Source organism: Tachysurus vachellii, chromosome 3 (genome assembly GCF_030014155.1).
Source record: "Tachysurus vachellii isolate PV-2020 chromosome 3, HZAU_Pvac_v1, whole genome shotgun sequence".
NCBI classification, from domain to species: domain Eukaryota; kingdom Metazoa; phylum Chordata; class Actinopteri; order Siluriformes; family Bagridae; genus Tachysurus; species Tachysurus vachellii.
In genome coordinates this window covers 21,566,581-21,588,942 of record NC_083462.1, presented here as the reverse complement: position 1 = coordinate 21,588,942, position 22,362 = coordinate 21,566,581, and the positions used below count along the sequence as shown (strand labels likewise).

Below are 22,362 nucleotides of genomic sequence, written 5' to 3'. Positions count from 1 at the left end.
TAACTAGGTAGCACTGTCAGACATTCATTTTAATGCTAGCTAGTTTGTTTTAAGAGATGTCAATCAGTATGCAATGGTCGTCTATGGACTGGGGGAGGAAACCTTAATTCCTGGGGGAAACCCCAAAGACTTGAGCCTCCAACACCAGAAGTGCAAGAATATCATGCTAACCACTAAACCACCACATATATACACAAAATATCATCATTCTACTTTGAGGTATTATGCTAGTTACTAATTAGTCCGAATGAGCACTATGACCAAAATTATTACTTACAAAATTATTATTACAAAATTGTAACAATTTAAGCTTTAAGAGTCAAACTCATGACCAAACCTAGCTGCAAAACTGCATTCAGAATAATTAAAAAAAATACAAGCTAAAATGAAATGAATTAGTGTTATTGGTTACTGATAGCTTTCAGGTTGTTACGTTAAAATCAAACAAGTCAACAAGATCAAAAACAAGACAATGAGTAAAAAAAAAAAGTAAAATATAAATTATATAATAATTTTATAATAAATTATTATAAAAGATCATTTAAAGGGGTATCATGATAGTATATTGCAGCAATGAGATAAAAGGTTGAAAATATGAGATAATAGCTCAACATAAGGTAAAATAAGACTTCAAGTGGAAATTAGATGTAACAACAAGCCACTACAGTGAATTTAAATAATGCCATAGCAGTTTAAAGCCACAGGGGCAGTGGTGGCTCACTGGTTAAGTCTCTGGGTTGTTAATTGGAGGATTATTAGTGTTTAAACTCCAGCACTGCCAAGCTGCCTCTGTTGGGCCCTTGAGCAAGGCCCTTAACCCTCCCTGCTCCAGGGGTGCTGTATTATAGCTTACCTGTGCTCTGACCACAACCTACAAAGGTTTCTGTTCAACTACAATTGAGTGGCCATATTTTCAATATTCTTTTCCCATTTTACCATAAGAAATATATAAACATAGCAGTTAGGAACTACTTCAACTGATGTAAATGTTTTACAGTTTAATAAAGAAAGCAATGCTGTAGAAAACAGTGTAAAACCGTATTACATCGTCAGCAGGATTTGTAACCATACAATGATATATAGTAATATACATTACATTTAAGTGCTTTACCAGGTTATATTTCTATTTTCCAATTACATAAACCAAAGTTAGCTAAGCTCCACTTCCAGCACATACACACACACACACACACACACACACACACACACACACACACCAACAATTGTGTGACATTACTGAGGAACTGGATGCGGTTTAAGTGATGGAAGAGATATTGGGTGAGATAAGAGCTCCATAATATTTGCATGCCTTCAGTACAAAATAAAGAAAACAATATCGCCAACATGATATTTCGCATGTTGTTTTTTTCTACATTATCACAAGCAGCAGAACTGATAGTCAAATGCTGCATATAATTACAAAGAAATACATTTTAAAGGTTCACATCTTGTTTTTCCAAAAATGTGTAAAATGTCTGTAAAAAACGAGGTGATAATTCTGATAGTAGTAATGTACAGTCATTGCTGTTACACATTTATTCAATCAGTTCCTCAGCCAAAGCTTGCAACTTTTGCACATACTCCTCTGCTGAAGTTGCACACTCTGACTCATTATTGCTATTTTTTGTTATGTTCAACTTACAATGCGTGATGAATTTGCTCTATAATAAAATCTGCTATTTTTCCAGACTTTATAGTCTCTAGGACATTTTGTCTTGTCCTGCGTGTCACCGTTGAGCTTATTGTTTATTGCTGGTTACTGAAAAGTTCTTTCAGAAACGTTGTGTGACTCTAAAAAACAAATTCATGATAAAAGTGTGAAGTTGTGGCTGAGAGTTTAAAGTCTTGGTGCTACTGATGAGATGATGAGATGAAGCTGTTTTGATCTTTGAAACCATAAACTGCTCAATAGTGTCATGTATGGACTGAAAATCCCTTTGGATACAAGCATTAACTTTTATTAAGAAGTGCAAACTTTTACACTCGATTGTACAGACTCCAGTGTAAATGGAAAACTGTGTATTTTTTGGCTGTAATGGAGAACTGGCATTATTGTAACCCAGTACAAAAACCATTTGTTTTCTCTGACTGCACCGGGCAACTGGGAATTCATTACATGTGTAAGCGTGTAGGTCTCTTCACTTTGTCCATCTGAAATAAATAAATAAACAAAAACAAAAACAGTGGGACCAATACCGTTACTCTTTATAGAAATTTTCATAAAAAGCCTCAAATTTTTTTCTCACATTGTTTTTTCTTTAAATCCCTGCGGTTCGTTTTGTACACTTACCCCTACTCTCGCTCTGTTTGCATGGTTGCAAGAAGTGCAACCACCAGCACGTCTGCAACAAAAATCCTTCTTGCTTCAGAGGGTCTCAGACTGTTAAGAGCAGCGAAAACTGAGAAATTCTACAAAAAATCTTGCTATCCAATTTTTTTGTAAACTTGTTAGCCCATGAAGTAGAAACACGTCATAATCATGAAACGACATGCATGAAACCACGATATAACAAATTATTCTTTCTAAGCTCTACAATAGCAATCGATGACAAGACAATCTTTAAATAAGTGATCGTTTCACACGTGCATAAATGACCTCTAATGACCTGCTGACCCTCTAATTACGTCATAATCAGAGAAAAGATTTCCCATGCCTTTCTCAAAGGGATCTCACCCAGGCTATGAATGTATAACCGTTTCATTTGATAATTCCTGATCATCTTTGTTAAGTCTATCGGTTTTTTTGTTACTAGAGGATTTCGGGAAACTTCGAATGGATAAAAACAAACAAGATTCCATCATAACGTGTGTGAAGAATAAATTCTGATGTTTAAACCATTCTTTGGTGATGTAAATAAAATAAAAAAAACATCACAATGGTTCCAGGTCTCCATTAAAGGTCTCCTTGTTATTGTTAATGTTATGTGCTTCTGGAGACAGAAGACTGTGGGGTCAAATCTCCTCACCTTATCATCTGGATGCAAGGATTGAAATCATCCTCAGTTATAACTCTGTATATAGAAAATATTGGATACTAAATAAACTCGTGCCCGATGACTGACTGTAATGCGATACTGGGTTATAAGAGTGGATGTGTTTGTGTAACCCTGTGTGTGAAGGATAATTTAACACCAGCAGACTTGAGTGTTTACCTTCTGATCCACGATGGAGCACACGAGCTCTTTGACCGCCGACAGGGACACATCAGAGGGGTCCAGATTCACCGTTTCTCTGGTGAGGCCAATCTGTAGCAGGAAGGACACGCCGTGGAAGGATTCACGGGAGTGGGTCGGGCTCGGGGCGCTCGTGCTGCCGTTAGACAGGCGTCCACATAGCGTGGCAGGGGGGCTCGTGGAGAGCGAGGGCGAATGCGCGAGTGGAGCGGCGGGATGTGCGGGGACGGGAAACGGTCTCGGGAAGGACGGAGGGGACGAACTGCCCAAGGAGGACATTTGCACACTTTCGCCTTGTTTTTCAACACTTATCACGTCGGGAAACGTCCAGCATGTCTCAGGTCCTGCTTTCACAGTCGATAACAACTCATTTTAAAGTTTTTTGTTGTTTTTTTTTTTTACATCTACATTGTTCTTTGATTTAAAAATTAAAGTGAAAATGTAAATCCAGCTCTTGCACTCTGACAACATCCAGGATCACTGCAAAACAAGTATTGATACGTTCCAGTGACACAGAATACTGATGATTTAATAAGAATGGTAAAGATTATTTCACAAACGATGCCATAAACATAACACAAAACACACACAAATGATGCCACAAACATATTTACAAAAACATCCGAGGTTATTGCACATCTGGGCAAACATCTGCACCCCATTAACGCTGTACTGTAGCCTAATAAAACATCATGTGTGATTATAAAGCTCTTATTAGACTCTGTTCACTAATGGATGTATAAAGGGATAAAGGAAAGTTCTCTGTTACCTTTCAAAGGGCGGTTTCCTTCGTTGAGATGAAAAAAATTCCACCATGGGCTACTTTTTATCTATGTACAATCCCCCATGGGTGCCATATAAAGCTCTCAGGGTCTTGATGTTGTTTTTAAATGTTTTACACCTAAGTCTGTGCACTCAGGTTTTCCAACTTCTCAGCCCGAAAACTTTTCCATCCTGTTCATGCATATCCCATTATAGCAGACACTCTCTCTCTCTCTCTCTCTCTCTCTCTCTCACACACACACACACACATACACACACTCTCACTCTCTCTATCTCTCTCTCTTTCCAGACCAGTGTGGATAATACGGCACAAATACGGCACAACAAAACGCTTCTGGGATTATGAGTCCCTCCGTTTTCTCTCTCTCAAAGCTTAACACCGATAAAACTACATTTCCCGTCAAGCTAAATACAGCAGATGTCTTTTGCGCATGCGCGCTTTCAATACACACGAACTACGAGTTTATATGTTTTTCCATTCGTAAGGAAATATAAGATAAATAGCAAAAAGATAAAATAAATAAAACACGTATTTGGAATCAAAAACGAGTCTAAAATGTCGTGATAAACGCGAAGTGAACAGACGAGACCGGTGCAATTTATTTACCCAAAGTAAAACTTCTTGCGCATGCGCAGTTCTATTTCGCGCTTCCTATACGTCTTGAAATATTGTAGGCTTATAAATTCAGATTTTTTTTATTTTGAAAGTGAATGACGGTCAATACGGAGACAACCTATGTATTTAACAATGAAAATATACGAACACGACAAGTTTAATACCAAGTAAAAAAATATAAACAGCGAATCTCTCTGGCGCATGCGCAGTACGTGTAACGGCCTACGGCGATGGCCGGAACGTCTGCGACCTCTAACGGTGCGACCGAAAAGCGCTTAGAGGAGGCAAAAGGGGCAAAAAAAGGATTTCTGTCCAAAAAAACCCATTTCACACGGCGCTGGAAGCAAGCATGGTTCCAGATAAAAGATTCAAAACTTTACTACGGCGGAAACGAAAAGGTAAAATAGTTTAGATAGATGTTGCTAGTGTCCGAGCTTACGTACGTCCGGGTTTTACTTAATTTAAGAAGGATTAACAGATTAATTAACATTTCGACACACCATTACATGACCAGGAAATATATATTACAAAATACGTAACTGATCAAATTAACGTTTTGAGCGCACAAACTTGCAATAGGTCTGATTTCTCTGTTATTGTGTGTTACTATGACAACTGATGCTGTTGTTGTTGTGGGTTACTATGGCAAAGATGCATTCTTTATACGGTATATTACAGTTATTTACTCTAAGAGGGTCTGTTTTAACTCACTCACGGTCTTGTAAAATCTTACAGCTATGCATTAAAACAGCATCATTAAACGTATGGCATAATGAGGGTGAACTAACTAAGAAATTGTTATCGTACAGAATCCTGTTAAGTCCATCAGTCTGATTGGGGCAGAAATTGAGGGCCTTGAGCATGACGGAGGATTTGACTGGACTATAAGGCCACAGGGAAGTAAAAGGACCTTTTTCCTTCGGGCTGGATCGGCTGAGGATCAGCAACAGTGGATGGTGGCTATTTGTGAAGCTCAGATGAGCTCTAGAGAGCATACTTCAAATGCCTGTGTGTTGCAGTAGTGTGTTTTATGTGTAAGAATACTGTCATAACAACATATTTTAATATTGCATATACACCCACATTTATTTTATTATGTCAGTGCTGAAGCCATAAGCAAATCAATGCAGTGGTTTATTTGTATTGTTTATTTTGTACACAAGGAATAAGCACAAATCAGCCTGGGATGGTGTCATGCTGATACCAGTTGTAATAATGGCACTTTCAAAAGTGATTTCCTTTCCCCATACCAGACAAACATGCCATCATAACATTTTGTTTTCTAAATTAAAGAATGACAAACTTTTTTATCCATTTAGATTAATTTCATGTTGTGGAACACCTATACAACAAGTTAGTTATCACTCATGTTATAACAGTTGTCCCCTCACCAGACTCTCTCTTGCAGTTTGTCACATAACTGAGGAATGTTCAAACCCCTCTGTCATAAAGATATTTCTGACAGCTGAAAATGTAAATAGACAGATTTACCTAAAAAAAAACTCTGTAGCCTCAAGCAGCCTCAATTTTTATATTATTTTTTTTTTTTTTAGGATTATTGCAGATTCCTGAAGACAACTGACATTAAAAAACATTGAATTATTTTTGCTGTTACAATAAAACATTAATACTAAATATACCAACAATTTTAAAGAAAACACATTTTAACACCTCTATTATAACCTCTTTCCTTTTTATTGTGGATCTATTTGTTTGTTTGTTAAAATGATCTTATTCTTTGGCTTAACGTTTGTGAGCATTAGCCTTACAATAACATGTGCGCTTAAATATAAAACTGTGATTTGTGAATCACACTGTCAGCTGCTGTTAAAGAAAATTAATCATCATCTGATCAGTATCAAACATTGAAAATGCACACCCACAGAGGGCACTGTTTAATAAAACAGGAAAATTGGCAGTCCTCTAAAGTTTTTGCTCATCTATCTTTGTCGTTAACTTTTTCTCTGTTTGCATGAATAATCAAGAAAGCCAAATAAAAAGCAATACAGCATGACTAGGAAAAATTATAGCATGCAGCATTTGGAATGTAATAAAAGTTACTACAAGTCAACTTGTAAAAGTCGATATCACTATGTGAACATATTTCTTTCTAATTGTATTAAAATATTTTATTAATTATTAATTGACTGGAAAGTTTTTTTGGGGGTGAAGGAGGGATGATTTTGTGGCAAGATTGTCTTTCACCTCCAGAGTTGGTGGTTTGCCTCTCGTCTCTGCCCTGTGTGTTGCCTTGATGGGTTCCTCTGGCTTAATCTCCTAGTCCAGAGACTGAATGTATATTAAGCTGATTGAAATCTCTAAATTGTTCGTAGTGTTTGAATGGGTGTGAGAGAGTGTTTGTGTTGTACCCGGCGGTGGGTTGGCGCCCTTGTCTTGTGTCCCAAGTCCCCTGTGACACTCCCTGCAACCCTGTGTAGGATAAAATATTGTGTATAATTTATTTTATTTTAGGCAAACTCAGTTTCTGTTTTAGTCATGTAGTTCTTCAGGGGTCTATGTCTTACGTAAACCTTTTTTCTTTCTGCAGATTGGGAGCATTTCTCTTTCCACTTCATATTAACTTATTGACTGTTGTGCTTGTTTAGCTTGTTCTATATTATAATTAGCCAAACGTATTTGAACCATCACACCCACTTTTTTCTAGATTTTAGATGTATAGATCGATTACTTTATTAAGACTAGATAGAAATTCATATGAAGAAAAGGATATGAATTTAAATACATAGCAATATTAGATATGTAGTTTGGAGTGTGGTTGTGGGGATTTGTGTTCATTCAGCCACAAGAGCATTAGTGAGATCAGGCACTGATTTCAGGTGACGAGGCCCAAAGACACAGTATGTGTTCCAGTTCATCCCAAAGATGTTCAGCGGGGGTTGAAGTGTTGAGCTCAGGGTTCTGTGCAGAATACTCCCACTTTTTCAACTCTAAGCTTGGCAAACCTTCTCATGCTAGAGCAGTATTGAACCTTTTAGTTTCAGTGAAACAATCACAATGCTACAGCAAACTAAGACATTCTATAAAACTATGTGCTTCCAACGTTGTGGCAAAAGCTAATATGCCCACATGGTTTTGTCTATAGTGTGTGTGTGTGTGTGTGTGTGTGTGTGTGTGTGTGTGTGTGTGTGTGAATGCCTTAAATCCCGACAGTGACTCAATAACTGCAAATGCCAACTTCCTTCTAGATTTGACACAAAATAAATAAATAAATAAATAAATAAATACATGTATTGTGTATGGGTCTAATATTTAAATGACCTGTATTGAGTGTTTATGGAACGTCACACATGCAAAGTCTTACTGCTTTTTAACAGTAGAACAAATGTAATCACTATGGTTAAGAACCAAACAAGGTATGAGAACTACAGTGCTGAGTGTGTCCACTCATATTCGGAGTAAACAGGTTGCTGGGTCGCGTCCCAAATAGCGGTTTTGGGTCCAATTATTTGGAGTAGAGAGTGTAAGCTGATCCTCCGCCCATCACTCCTGCTGTTTCAGTGCGCTGCTCCTGAGCCTCATAGTGAAACCCCTCCGGCTGCACAACATACTGCTCTCTCTCTCTGTCTCACACACACACACACACACACTCCTACAGCTCTCACACACTAATATCTTCACCATTCTTTTTTTACAATGACATTAGAAAACTAACAAACAAAGGATGGAACCAATAACCAAGTGGACTACAACTCAGGTTGTCATTTGGATGAGAGGTAAGAGTTACTTTTACCGACTCTTCATATCGGAACTATTACTTTTTACTTAACTGTAAACACAAACAAGGTTGTATGAACTCATTTGCGTACTTTGCACGTTTCTAAAACTCAACATATACGTGTTTTTTGGCAAAAACTGCGCAAACTCAACAGGCGGTTTTTCAAACACGCTCAGCACATGCGTAAAGATAGTGCGCATGCGCAATACCACACATACCTTTCAATAATAATGATAATAATATTATACCACATAAGAGTATTATTATTATTATTATTATTATTATTATTATTATTATCGTTATTATTATTATCATTATATCAGTATGCTTTACATCACGCTAAACATTAAATAATACACTATGAACTTTCAAATTATGAATAAGGAAATTTTCTAAAAAAAAAAAAAAAGACTGCAAAATACAAATGATTAGTATAATTTTATACACTTAACTTTAAAAACGATTCACACTAGTGAAAGCAATAGATCAATAAAATATTTACACACAAAATGACTATAAGACTATTAGGAATAGGTAAAGGATAGATTAGCAAATTAGAGTTCTGTCATTTTCCTAGACAATTGTAAATAAAATATTAATATTATATAAGTGACTACCTCTTATGTGGTATGGTTTGTTAAAAGAATTCTGCTGTTCAATAAATGTAATGTTGAACATGCGAATATTATAAAGTTGACATTAGCTACGAGTTTTCAGTCATTGTTAGGGACATTAACTTTTTTGACCGGATTTGTTCTTTAATTCAGTGTATATTTGTTATCTCTTTAGCTTTTGAACCTTTCTACCAAACTCATTATGTCATAATCATACTCATAATAATTATAACAATAAGACTATGGTATATGCATGACCTGTTGCTGCCACTACAATATTCAGCTGCTGCAAATACAACAGAGCATTAATAAAAGACACCCTCTAAATAGTGAATGTGCCATTGTATGGATGCCATATAGCCTTTGTTTTAGTTATAAGTACCAATGTTGGTTAATTTCAGCGTGTGTAGCCTTTCTGTTTGTTGAAAAAAAAAAACACAGTATTATCCCTTAATACTACTCATTATTAGGATTTCTCTGAAGAGATGAGCAACCATTTGGTATATCTGACATATCCACTGCTTTTTACAGTCAACACGGTGTACTGTTAAGCAAAGGCAATCAAAAATGAATCTGATCAACTGCAAAGTTTAGCAAACTGCTCTGGTTAGACTGATTAAGCCATTCATGCAGTATTTGGATATCAACAATGTCCTTAACCAGACTGGTGCCAAAAAAGGTGGAGGTTATTATTACAGCAAACGAGGAATAAATAATTTGGTCACATTTTCAAATAATGACATTATTTCCTTTATTACATACAGTAATAAATAAGCTGGTGTAGAAGCCACTATTGCAGTAGCTACAAAATATCCCAGCTAAAAACCTACTGTAGATGGCAAGCTAGTGTGTCTCTGCTTCTCTAGGACAAATCTTAAGAACAGATTTAAGAACGCCTCTAACACAATTTATCCAAGTATAAAAAACACCACAACATATATGTAAGTAAGTTAATTTATTATTATTTTGCAAGACATTTAACTACTTGGCATCATGTTATCTTTGAAACAGTTTACAAGCTAGCTACAGCCTTCAGTCTGTAACCTTCACAAGACTAACAAAGCAACATGCATACAGATTCTCCAAATAATAAAGTATAATAAAAAGCATAATAAAGCAAAATAAAATTCTACACCTCCATTTAGAAGGTGAAAGAAATATTTTTTTATATTCAAGAATTATAAATAGTGACAACAAATATTAGCAAGCCATCAAGGTAGTTACTGTACTTAGCCTCCTTATGTACATATTAACTCAGCTTATTATATTATTATATGATATTATAATGACAGTGTGATATCATTTTTCATTCTTTTTGTCTTTTAAAGCTGCTGTAGACTGTAAGGCAGAGAGCCAGCACATGGATTTACAGCAGTTTTTTTTTTTTTTTTTTTTATGTTTCCGCTGTGTTATCTTTCAAAACTGGGGTTGTTTGCCCATGAGCTGAAGCTTTGGGTAATCATCAGATAATCAGCAGTTTCATCGAACTTTGGTCTTGTGTGTTACAGACACAGGGGATGCAGTCAGGGTGCAACAAGTTTGGTCATTTAATTTAAATTCCTGTTTACCTATAATGTGCTTTTAATAACATTGTAATGAAGCAGGTTTACAGAAATCCAAGTCTAGACCTCTAACAAATTAGCCAGAGGGCAACAATGGAGTGAAAAAATGTCTGAGATCATTAGAGAAAAGTCTTTAGAGAAATAAAGATTTTATGTGGAGTGTCCTTTAATGTAGCCCAGTATGGGATTGGTGTGTCAGTTAAAAACTTTCGCTGAACACAGGATCTTTAACCACAAACCTTTGAGTGATTTTTCTGTGGTATGCAGTTTGTCTTGAATGCTAGTTTCATGCAAGGAAGTTCTACAACCTGATGAGAAAACACTGCAGTGAAGTGTGTTATCCTGCATTACAGATCATGTGCAGGCATGTCAATGAATTTTCACCTGGCAGGTGCAGTTAAGAAAATTACCCATGAAGGTTCAAATCAAAGCTGCTGAATAGCTTAAGGTGGCTGTTCTATTATTATTCTTTATAACAATAATCAGCATTATCGCCGTCATCATTATAGCTTTATTTATATACTTCTCATTCATTCATTCATTCATTCATCTTCTACCGCTTATCCGAACTACCTCGGGTCACGGGGAGCCTGTGCCTATCTCAGGCGTCATCTGGCATCAAGGCAGGATACACCCTGGACAGAGTGCCAACCCATCGCAGGGCACACACACACACTCATTCATTCACTCACACAATCACACACTACGGACAATTTTTCCAGAGATGCCAATCAACCTACCATGCATGTCTTTGGACCGGGGGACGAAACCGGGGGTCGACCGGGGGACAAAACCGGAATTTATTTTCATACAATTAAAGAAATGCTCAAGCATGCAAACTCCACACACACAAGGTGGAGGCGGGAATCGAACCCCGACCCTGGAGGTGTGAGGCGAACGTGCTAACCACTAAGCCACTCGGTGTGAGACATGTTTTGCTCTTAAAATAAGTAAATTAGCAAATTGAACCCCAAGCCTCTGATCAACAACCCGGAGCATTAACCACTTGAGCCACCACAGCCTCTGATTTTACTGATTGAAATTTGCTGATAAAGTCGTTTATTTCTGTTTTGTCATTAGAATGGAACAAAGGGTTAACAAAAGAAGAAGCTATGAAAATTAGGTTAAAAATTAACAAGAAGTTGAAGAACTAGGCAGTGGCATGGTAACACACAGAGGCCATTTTGGTTTAGAAAACTCTTCCTTTGTTCCAGCTGCATCAGACAGTTCAGTCATGAGGCTCCTTTATAAATTCACATTCACAAGCATACAAAGTGAAACACTGTTTTTGACAAAAATAATAGAATTTACATTTAGAATAATAGAATTTACTTTGTTTCAGTAGAATTTTGCATTTTGGCCCAAATATGCTGAAAATCTGCAGTAATTTTGAAAACTTGTGAGCTCCTCTGAATATCATGGAGTTTGCTTGATTTTGCGTTCATTTCTGTAGCATTCCGTTTGATTAAAATATTACTATGTGTATTTCTGTTCTTTTTCTCCATCTACTCCACCCTTTGAGGAGTCTTGCACATGTCTGAACTGCAGTCCTAACGATTACTAAGTACCCTCTCAGCACTTCGAGCACTTCTGGAAGATGTTCAATGAGTAGTTGAGTTCAAAGTTTTGCCTGCAACTGTGACTTCAAAGTTTAAGAGACCTCAAATTCACCGCAACACATCAAACGCATCGTCATGGTGTGGAATTGTAGGAAGTAAGTAACCAGCGTGCAGAAAAAAAAGCCTCTCTGCAGGTGTTTGTACTAAGTGAGTGGTCAAAAAGTGCTTTGATGCCTATGATTTCTTAAAAACGACTCTTGAGCAAAGTAAGGATCAGCTGTAAGTTGAAATGCCGCAGCCAGCATTCTTACCAGGAAAATAAATAAAGACACAGATTATTACCACAGTCCACAGATTCTGTTAGCATTGGTGGCCATTAAAGGTGGGCTTAGTGATTTTTAAGTCGGAGTTTTTGTAAGTGTTCTTGAAAAACTAAAAAAAAAAAAACTACAAAATGTCGTTTTTTGAGACAACACAACCCTTCTAAAATTCTAGCAGGTGCAGTACATGTAAGTGACTAGTGTCATTTGTTATGCAGCTTAAATCTCTTGCTGTTAAATCTTTTCCTTATATAATTTTTATTCTTATATTGCAATAATTTCTGGAACAGTGTTCCAAAGAGCACAAGGAAAAAAAATAAAGATCAGTTTTTATTTGGATTAAAAAAAATTATCGTAGATTAATATCTTTGCGTATATCTTTGCACTTTATTGTTTTGTTTCATTTTACGCCTCATCCCGTAATTCGATGTATAAATAAGATCACACTAGAGTAAGGAATCCTGCACACCTAAAACAAACAACTGTTGTAGATTCAAGTACGCTGACATTCCAAACATCATGTTGGTTTGAAGGACCAACAGTGAAAACTGTCAGTTTCGTTTGGCTCAGTAAAAAAGGCCTGGAGCCAAAACACACGCTCCATCCTTCACTAATGCAAACAGAAACCAACAAAGCAGTCTGATGATGAGTTGATCCCAGACTTTGTTATAATACCTTCCTAACTTTTTAAACCTTATTGAAAAAGATTTAGCTGGACCAAAGGTTTCTCCTAAGGGTTTAACCTAAGGCCTGTGTAAACTGTTGTCCAGGTATGCTATTTTACGCTTTACTGTGTGACTCAACATCTTTACCTGCATGTTGCTAAAGCTAGCCATTAGCTTTGTCTGAATTTGTTTACATTCCTACACAAAAGCTCTTCCAGTTCGAAGCTCAGACTGCAGTTGTTTTTACAGCAGGTGTTGAATGATTTGTTAGCTACAGTGCTATCCTCCTTAGTGGCCTTAAATGAGGTCAGAAGGTCGTGTAGTAATGAATGCTAAGCTCATGTTTGGGATTCTTGAGTCCTGTTCATGTCACCAGCCATTAGAAAAGGAAGATGAACTCCACTTGTCTGCTTCTAATATGTTACAGGAGTCCTGGCTGCAATTTTTAAACCATGTGAAATGTTTGGGAGGTGCTCCTTTAAGTGATTTGCCATATTCCTGAAACTAACCATATTCCTGCTGACTAAATACTAACTGAAAGATTCATTTTACAATTTATTACATCTTTTTAATGTTCTCATTTGTAGACATTTTTATCCACTGCAGAATTTTCTAGAATGTTTGACAAAGATACTGCAGTTTTTTCCATCCAACGCCAAACTATTGTCAAAGGCAGTCCAGGAGTTTTCTGAGATTTTTGTGATTGTTGCATCCATTTTTGGTACCTGGCAACATGTTCAATACATTGTACACAGTGGTAAGGCTAGGAGCATCACTATAACATGTGATATAGAATTAAAACAAGTAGAAATCACAGCCTACAAGTCTAGTCCTTTCAGACATTTGACCTTGCCATGACTTTGACCCTTATTAGACCCATCCAATCTCATTTTTCTCATATTTCTCTAAACCAGAATTTGTGACAGATACTATTACTAATAATATAAATACTATTACTAATAATACCTACCTTACAGTTATATCCGATATCCGATGCTGCGTTTTTCACATCAGTTCCAACCTGACAGCATTATTTGACCTACAACAGCTAAGGAAGATTAGACATAGCTTTGCTTTCTCATAAATACCTGTTTTCTGATCATGTTCCAGTGATTACAGTAAGGCCTTGGACTGCTGATCTGGGCTCTTGAGGAAGTCCCTTAATCCACAATTGTATAAAAATATGATTAAAATGTAAGTTGCTGTGGATACAGATGTAAGTGTAATATCATAATGGTGTAATTACTTAAACTAAAATAAGTTTTGATACAGCTCAGAGTTTTCTAGAATGTGCTGGGTAACCTGTTAGCCAATCACACAAAGGAACATCATATTACACCAGTAACTATATAGTGTACAGTTATGGAAAGGAAATGATTTTTTGAGTCCCGTACCTTTTTACGGTTTCTTCCTTTATATCCTCCTATGGAGCTTTTCCTCACTACCGTCACCTCTGGCTTGCCTATTAGGGATAAATGTAAATTTTCTAATTTAAATTTTTAATGATTTATTTTCCTGAAAAGTGGTGCTTTTTGTGATGTCCACTCATCATTTATCTTCATTTTTTTCCTGAAAATATTTTTATGGGCTTTCTGATCACTCTGATTTGTTCAGTAGATTGCCTGAAAACAGTTCAGTTTAGAGACAGAGCAGGATTTTAAGGACCCCAAAAATTTGTGACAAAATAAAACATTTTCAGATCAGACATTTCTCATTTGTCACTGCGATTGTTTCAGTCTTCCCTCTGGAAACTAGTATCCAGTGGTTGCGCATTGTTTTTTAACATGGGGCACAAAAACACTTGGAGAAAGCCACAACTAAACACACATTCACACAAAATACATGTTTGCCATGCGGGGGGACAGATGGCATTTTGTGTTTCTAAAGCCGAGGTGTCTTATATCTCAATCTGTGTTCTCATCACTTTAAAATACTAATCAGCACTAACTGGTAGCATTTAGCTAAAATAATACTGAGGCTATTTTCATGCAGAAAATATAAGCATATAAACTAATGAGCTCTGTGGTCATACGGGGACAGGATTTTTACATTGTTCACTGTTAAATTCTGTCCACTGCTGCGGAGACAGTCGAGTGAATAGAGCCTCTATGTGTGGGGTGGATTCGCTTTCTCCAAATCAAAGGGACAGAAAGAGATGGGGGCGAAAGAGAGGGCAAAGGGCAATGTCAGCCCCTCTTTTCAGCCCATGGTACAACAGCTGAATTCTCCATTCTCTGAAAGGGAAAGACACGAGAAGTGGAACCATTAGAACTGCTTTACAATATACTTAAACTTTCACTGCTCTTTAAATACCTTCATTTAAGCAGCATTCTGGTTTTAGTCGAGTTTAGTTTCAATAGCATATATAGTGTGTGAAAATGGCTTGCATTATCATCAGTACAATCAAGCAAGTATGAAAGCATATTCAGAAGAAATTTTCACAACAGTGACCTGCCTCATGTCACACTCTTTTCACAAGGGAACCAAAGAATTTTGGAAACATTACTGTAGCTAAGGCTAACAACAATATCTTCAATCCTAATCTGTCAAAATCTATGCTAGTAGCATCAGTCTGATTATACAAGTTAGCTGATAGCTAGCTGTCACAATACAGCTACAACAACAAAGTGAACCTAGCATGAAACACATTACAGTAATAAATATTATACTTTATTCTTACTATCACATCTGCTACGGTTAAATTTATTATGAAATGAATTGTTAGAATTCTTTGAAGCTAAATTCTGATGCTAAAGTGCCACGATATGAATTGATCAATATGGATTACAGAGAGATATAGTGCTGGTTGGAAGTGTAGTGAGAAGGGAGGTTTTTTCTGTGTTTTCTATAGATTAGAGCTTGTAGTGTATCATCACTTTATACTTGTATCCAGATTGATTGGTTTAACAAAGTGTACTTGACTCCTGCTAGGACACCTGATCAAACTTTCCCAAGATGTCAGGGGAAAAACACAACCACAATGTGTTTATCCATCTTTGGATTCTCTGCACCGCTCAGCTTGGATTCATCTCGTGAGCTTGGATTAGACATCAAAGCCTGTCAGAGTATGAGAAAACATGCACAGCTATGTCATCCCCTTGATGCCAGTCGCATGGGAACATTCCTTCAAATATGGTGGCAGAGTTCAAATAGTGGCAAGAGGTCTGACCGTTATGGTATCAGGACATAAACTGTTAAATAAGGAGCTTTTAGTGCGTGTCGACATCAGTCAGAAATAAATAAACATTAATAAAAGATTAAAGAGAGTTTAATGTAGGTCTGATAATGCGATAATGCGAGTTAAAACTTACTGATTATTTTCCTATTTTCCTTTAAACATCACGTTCAAAAGAAGAAAAGTGATATATTCTTCTTAAATATTGCAGCAATTTACCAATGATTAATTCTTTTTATTTCATTAAAGGATGACACATGAACCTATTAACTACTTTTCATTTAATATTACAGAACATTATTTTATTTGCTTTGTTTTTATTTTTTGTTATATTATCGCTATGTACTATGTTATAGTGGGTACAAAAAGTCATTTCCATGCCCACGGAGTTTCTCTTAAACACTTGCAAAGCTGTCACACTGGAGACTATTTATTTTAATCCTATTTGGTTCCTCTCAAGGTTTCTTCTTCTTCATGTCCTCACAATGACACCAATCTACTGACATGACATCTACCGCCTCCGGCATGCTCATTATGGTACAGAATATACATCCGGATTTTTCTAAAGCTGCTTTGTGACAATGTTTATTGTTAAAATCTCTGTACAAATAAAGAGAATGAATTGAAAATGTGCATTAGAATAATATTGCACATGGATCTTTGTTATTGCCACAGGAGTTTCGAGATGAGTGTATTTCGTCTCTTTCTCAGTCAGTGGGAAAATCAGTGAGTACAAAAGGCAGTAGCACTGTCTCTCTAGAGCTTTTCCGGTCCTGGAGATTGTTTATTGTTCCTTTCAAAGGATTTGAAAAAGTTCCAAGATTTTAGGGAACACTGAACACACACAGACTTTCATGAGATTTGCTAAAGTTTAGCTAAATCTGCTACTCTTAAATATGTTGGGTGCTTGTCTGACATCATTTATGTCTTAGAGATAGACAAGATTATAAAGGTCTAAATTGAATGTTCCTTGAAAGCTAAAGGGCTAATAGAATAGGACAAAATCAACATTCAGTACATAATAACATAAAAAACATAATTTACTTGGTCAGATATGGTGTTGTAGTATATTTTTAGCTCACATACAATAGGCACAAGGATAAATTAAACACTGAGACTAGCTAGACTAGTTCTAGGAGGTTTGGATCAATCCCAAAGCAAGAGTAGAGTAAAGCTGTACATGACAGGTATGGTGTTAGAGCAGCTTGTGTTCAAATGGGTTTTATGTGGGATTTCCAGTTTTATCCCACTGGCTGGTTCATATCTGACATTTACAGCATTTGGCAGACAACATTAATCCAGAGTGACTTACATTTATCTGATTTATACAATTGTGCAATTGAGGGTTAAGGGCCTTGCACAGGGGCCCAGGAGTGGCAGCTTGGTGGCAACAGGATTTGAACTCACAACCTTCCAAGCACTAGTCCAATGCCTTACCCACTATGCTACCACTTCCCTGTTTTATCTCTTCATACAACTGACTATTCAAGGGACCTTGGTTATCTTAACCACTGAGCTACCACTTCCCTGTCCCATGGATTACTGTCTCTGCTAGATACATGCATGGTGGTTCACATGTTCACATTCTACTGCATTTTGCCTTGTACTTGTACATAAAGTTGAATCTAATCTAATCTAAACATGAGTTTCTTCTGGGTTCTCCAGTTTCGTCCCACTGGCCAAAGTTAAGCAGGTTTAGCTAAACTGACTGTAGACTGTGAGTATGTGAATGTGTGGTGAGATCCCGGGTAATTACCTTGTGTGGGAATTCTTCTGCCTTTACCCCGATGTTCAAATCATAACAGTGACCTCGACCAAAGAAAAGAGGTTACAAAAAAATGGACAAGAATATATATATATATATATATATATATATATATATATATATATATATATATATATTTATATATATACACAGTTAGATAGATATGATAATAACATGCTCTATTCAAATAGGATGCTTTCTACTTCTGCTTCTTATTATTATTATTAGTATTAGTATCATTATTGTTATTATGACAGAATACAGCATGACAGTTTTTTCCCCATCATTTAAAAAAGCAAAAAACGAAATTCTACCGCCAATGACAAATCAACAGTCATACCATTTAAAGGCGAGATTTTAAACAACTATTATTAGTGGTATGTAATAAAGTGGTGTGTGATAAATTGTGGTGATTGTGTGAAACTTTGCACCACCATTCACTGTTTTTCCAGCAGCAGAGTCGGTAGCTGAAAGGAGATCTCTCTCAGTGCATCACCACAGGGCACGTGCATGCCGCTGTCTAGACTGTGAATAAATGGAACCAATAAGTGGAGTTTGGACACAAGCTTCAGGGTCAACGGAGCGAATATTTACTCCGTCACCCTCCCCAACACACAAACTGAGAAAAACAAGAGCAGTGAACAGATGTGAGAGTCGATAAAAAGGGCATTTAAAGTGTCTCACTGTGAGCATCACATCAATCTTTTTTATCACAAGCTGAGAAGAAAGAGAAGGAGAGAGTGAGAGACAGAATAAAGACGTATTAGGGAAGATTTTTTGGTAACAAAAAAAATAGGAGAGAGAGATTTTACTCCAATATGGGTCACTTTCAACTCCAGAAGACCTGGAAGACTTTTCTGAAGACCTGGAAGTTTCTAGAAAGTTCTCACTTCCACCCAAAGAAATGGTTCAATTTGTTTTCTTCGAAGTGGTTACTTCTCTGCAGAGCTACTAAGGTGGATTATGACACACTGATATTCTCTGACGTTCTTTCATTTTTTTCCGTCTTGTTTAAAAATATATATATATATATATTTTTTTTTTATTTTTAACAAAATCTGAAATATATCAGACGTGGGTTTTTTTTTGTTTTTTTACTACTTTTTTACTCAAAAGCATGAGATGCCCATGTGCCTTTATAAATACATTAAAATGAATTCACCTATGGCAGTTCTACAAGGGATGTAAATGTAAACATGTTGGACAAAATTTATATTGTTCCAAGATAGCCAGTGATATTGCGCCAAAATCCGCCCTTCTGTTGGGACAACATTTGGTGCCATTTGCTGTTCCAATGTAATTTTGTCTATTGGACCAATGCTAGGCCACCATTCTGGCAGATTTTAACCATCATTCAATGCACCTTGCCACTGTTGGGCCAGGATTACATACAGTACAGACAAAATACAGTCTGCTTTTTAAGTTTTTGCTTTTTTAAACTTTTTTTATGAAAATATTGACCCTTGTAGGCTAGGTAACAACAGAAATACTACAAATTCTTAAAGGGTTAGTGTCTACTTTCCTATGAGCCATTAACCACCACTGTGAAGTGAAATCCAATGCTGAATATGAACACAACAAAACAAGTGGAAATTCCATTCATTGGTAAGAATTGTTAAGAATTACATGGAAACAAACATTCTTCCATGATTAATTTCTTATTTGTACATTTCTGACTTACATATTGTGTATAGTATCATTTCTAGCATTTACTCCTACCCTCCAGTTTATCTGTACTTCTCCGTGTGTCTCTCCATGTATGTGAATGACTTCATAACTTTCAGCCGCTCCATTTTGAAGGGTTTTAGCCCAACACTATTCTCAGAAGGGTAAAACAATCCAGCAAGGAGCTCATTGGGCCAAAGCAAATATCATTTATTGACTCATCGCCTCTGTGTTTGCTTTCACACTCTTACGCTGTCGAAATAGGCAAGTCCTTTAGCACCGCTGCTGAAAGATACTCTTTGTGTGATGTCTCCCTCCCTGTCTCTCTCAGGACTGGATGACAGTCTCCAGCAGTACATCCAGAACTTTGAAAAGGAGAAGATTGATGGCCAGCAGCTATTGAAGATCTCCCACCAGGACCTGGAGGAGCTTGCCGTGCGCCGTGTTGGCCACCAGGAGCTCATCCTAGAAGCTGTGGATCTTCTCTGTGCTTTGGTTCGTATCATAACCACATGTTTCAACTCAATAAAATCTGATCTGTGCGATCAATCAGTCATGCTACTAGAGGAGTCTCCTGTTCTGTCAAATGAAGTGTTCAAACAGTGTCATGTTTTTTTACTGCATTTACAGACAATTACACACCAAGGCCCAAACTCTTGTGGTATGACTTTAGAATAATGTGTCTTTTCTCATCTATGGAGATCTTGATCATTGTGAGATATTTTTCTCAGTTCCACTATTATGCTATCCTTGCACTGGCTGTATAAAAGACATAAAAGGCGGAGTGATCATCAGTTAAATTGCTAGCATCCCTTATTAACCATCTTAACAACAGTGGTGGAGATTATTAGATTATGTATTTATCTAACATTAACTAGCTTATAAAAACAAAAACATAGCTATTGTTATATGCTAAACATCAACAGTAGTTATCTCTTTTTAGAGAGAAATGGGGTACACTTTTTGTCTAAACCAGTAGCCCAGTTTATGAACTAATTGCTAATGTTAAATAAATTTACTGTGCAATGAAAAGAAATCGCCAGGTTAACTAACAAGTCATCGCAATCATTAAGTAAACAAACTTACTGTGTAATTATAAGTGTTAAGGTTAACTAGCAAGCTATGTCTAATGTTAGATAAACCTAATCCACATTAGATAACTAAACTTCTTAGCTGATTAATATTAGGTAACCTAAATTATTGTGCAATTAAAAACTAACCATGTTCTTTATCTAATTGCTAATGTTAGATAACGTAATATACTGTATAATAAAAGCAGCCAATTTATGTCTTGCTATTACTAATGATAGAGAAACTTACTACGTAATTAAAAGCAGTATAAATTTTAACTAGCAAGATGTAACTATAGCCTACATAATTGAAACTATTATTTTGACAGCAAACCAACTAAATTATTTTATTGTGTAATTTAAACCATTAGCCAAGTAGATAGCAAGCTCACTATCTTCAGATAAACTATTGTCTTGCGTAATGAAAACCAGGTGCTCAGTTTGCTAGCAAGCTGTTTAACCTAAACTATTTTACTGCTTGAAACTACGCTAGCTACCTTAGCTAGTATTACTTGTGTGTAACAGAAGTCAATATTCTAATCAAGCCAAAGAAGCCAAATGAAATGCTTGTGATGGTTTGCACATGGCTGATCAAATGTAATTTCACCTCCACCCTTATTGACCAAAGGACACCTGTCGAGAGGCAAAACGAGGACGAGTCTATCGAAAGGTGCGTGTAGCTTTTCAATGAGTATCGCAGTGTGTTCATGCCAGGTCTTTATACTATACAGTCTACAGTATATTTGTAGAAGGAAAGCATTGTGGAGGTTAACACCTCATAATTACAGCACTTTTACAGCATTAGTGACTAAAATATAGACCAATGTGCCGCAATGTGGCTGAATTAGAAGCACGGCAGCCTGAAACAAAAACAAACGCTGTTTTCTGACTCTTAAAGTGAGCTCTGTGCCAGCTGCAGGGACTAATTGGTAGGTGGGGAAGGTGGACAGGAAAGAAGGGATTTCCCAGACACATCTTCCACTCAGCACACTCTTTCTCTTTAGTTTACTGGAGCTCTGTTGCTTTCTAGAGGTTTGGGATTTATGTAAAATGACTTGCATGTGAAGAAAGCAAAGGAGATTTGTATTGCTCTATAAACCATGTGCACTGTGTGTTTGATATTCTTATAAATGATCAACTGATACTGATCTTGCTTTATGTAGTAAATGTAGGTTTTTATTATGGAGAAAGTGCAGTATTTGAATTATACTCAAATCATATCATAACTTTAAACAGGTTACTATTCAAATATTTACAAAGTGTTTTATAATAATATTCAGCAAATAGGCAGGAGTAGAATGAATACATGCCTTTTGTCCAGACGATATTAACCCAGGTAGGATCTATAAAAAATCCCTAGATGCTCTAGGGTTTCATTGGGTTCATTATTCAGGATGAACAAACTAAAATTGTATACTGGCTCATACTACTGATAGACAATTTTAAATAAACATCTGCAATTCAAATGTTTATTTGTTGGTTAGTGGCCTGTGTAGGAAGGACAGCGCTAATCTCTCGCCTCTCGATCAGAACAGTACTAGTTTTGGGGATGTCTGTTATCTCAAGTATACAGAATGTGAGAGAATATCCTCTGAGTATGTTCTGTATGCCGGTGATTTTTCACCAAAAAGAACATTTAAAAAAACAATCGAGAAAACG

At 36.6% G+C, this 22,362-nt stretch overlaps 3 protein-coding genes across 5 annotated transcripts in view; 2 read left to right on the top strand and 1 right to left on the bottom strand.

The window, feature by feature from the left end:
- Positions 1–4,435, bottom strand: part of LOC132843142 (serine/threonine-protein kinase D3-like) — a 51,171-nt gene extending 46,736 nt beyond the window's left edge. Inside the window, exons 1-2 of one of the 3 annotated variants that reach the window (XM_060866267.1) lie at positions 3,943–4,435; positions 3,153–3,653 (exon numbers count right to left, since the gene is read on the bottom strand). In XM_060866267.1, coding sequence (XP_060722250.1) covers positions 3,153–3,452 — 300 coding nt within the window. In that variant the 5' untranslated portion in view covers positions 3,453–3,653; positions 3,943–4,435. The remainder of the gene's footprint in view (positions 1–3,152; positions 3,654–3,942) is intronic. The other 2 variants (XM_060866268.1, XM_060866266.1) reach the window with 2 other exon arrangements.
- A 367-nt stretch (positions 4,436–4,802) lies between these two features.
- On the top strand, positions 4,803–6,591 carry si:ch73-111k22.3 (pleckstrin homology-like domain-containing protein). The gene is made up of 2 exons (XM_060865099.1): positions 4,803–4,970; positions 5,382–6,591. The coding sequence occupies exons 1-2, from the start codon at positions 4,803–4,805 to the stop codon at positions 5,592–5,594; spliced, it is 381 nt and encodes a 126-aa protein (XP_060721082.1). The 3' UTR covers positions 5,595–6,591.
- A 1,519-nt stretch (positions 6,592–8,110) lies between these two features.
- Positions 8,111–22,362, top strand: part of LOC132842418 (connector enhancer of kinase suppressor of ras 3-like) — a 40,008-nt gene continuing 25,756 nt past the window's right edge. Inside the window, exons 1-2 of the mRNA XM_060865097.1 lie at positions 8,111–8,306; positions 19,965–20,128. Of these exons, the coding sequence (XP_060721080.1) occupies positions 8,255–8,306; positions 19,965–20,128 (216 nt within the window). The 5' untranslated portion in view covers positions 8,111–8,254. The remainder of the gene's footprint in view (positions 8,307–19,964; positions 20,129–22,362) is intronic.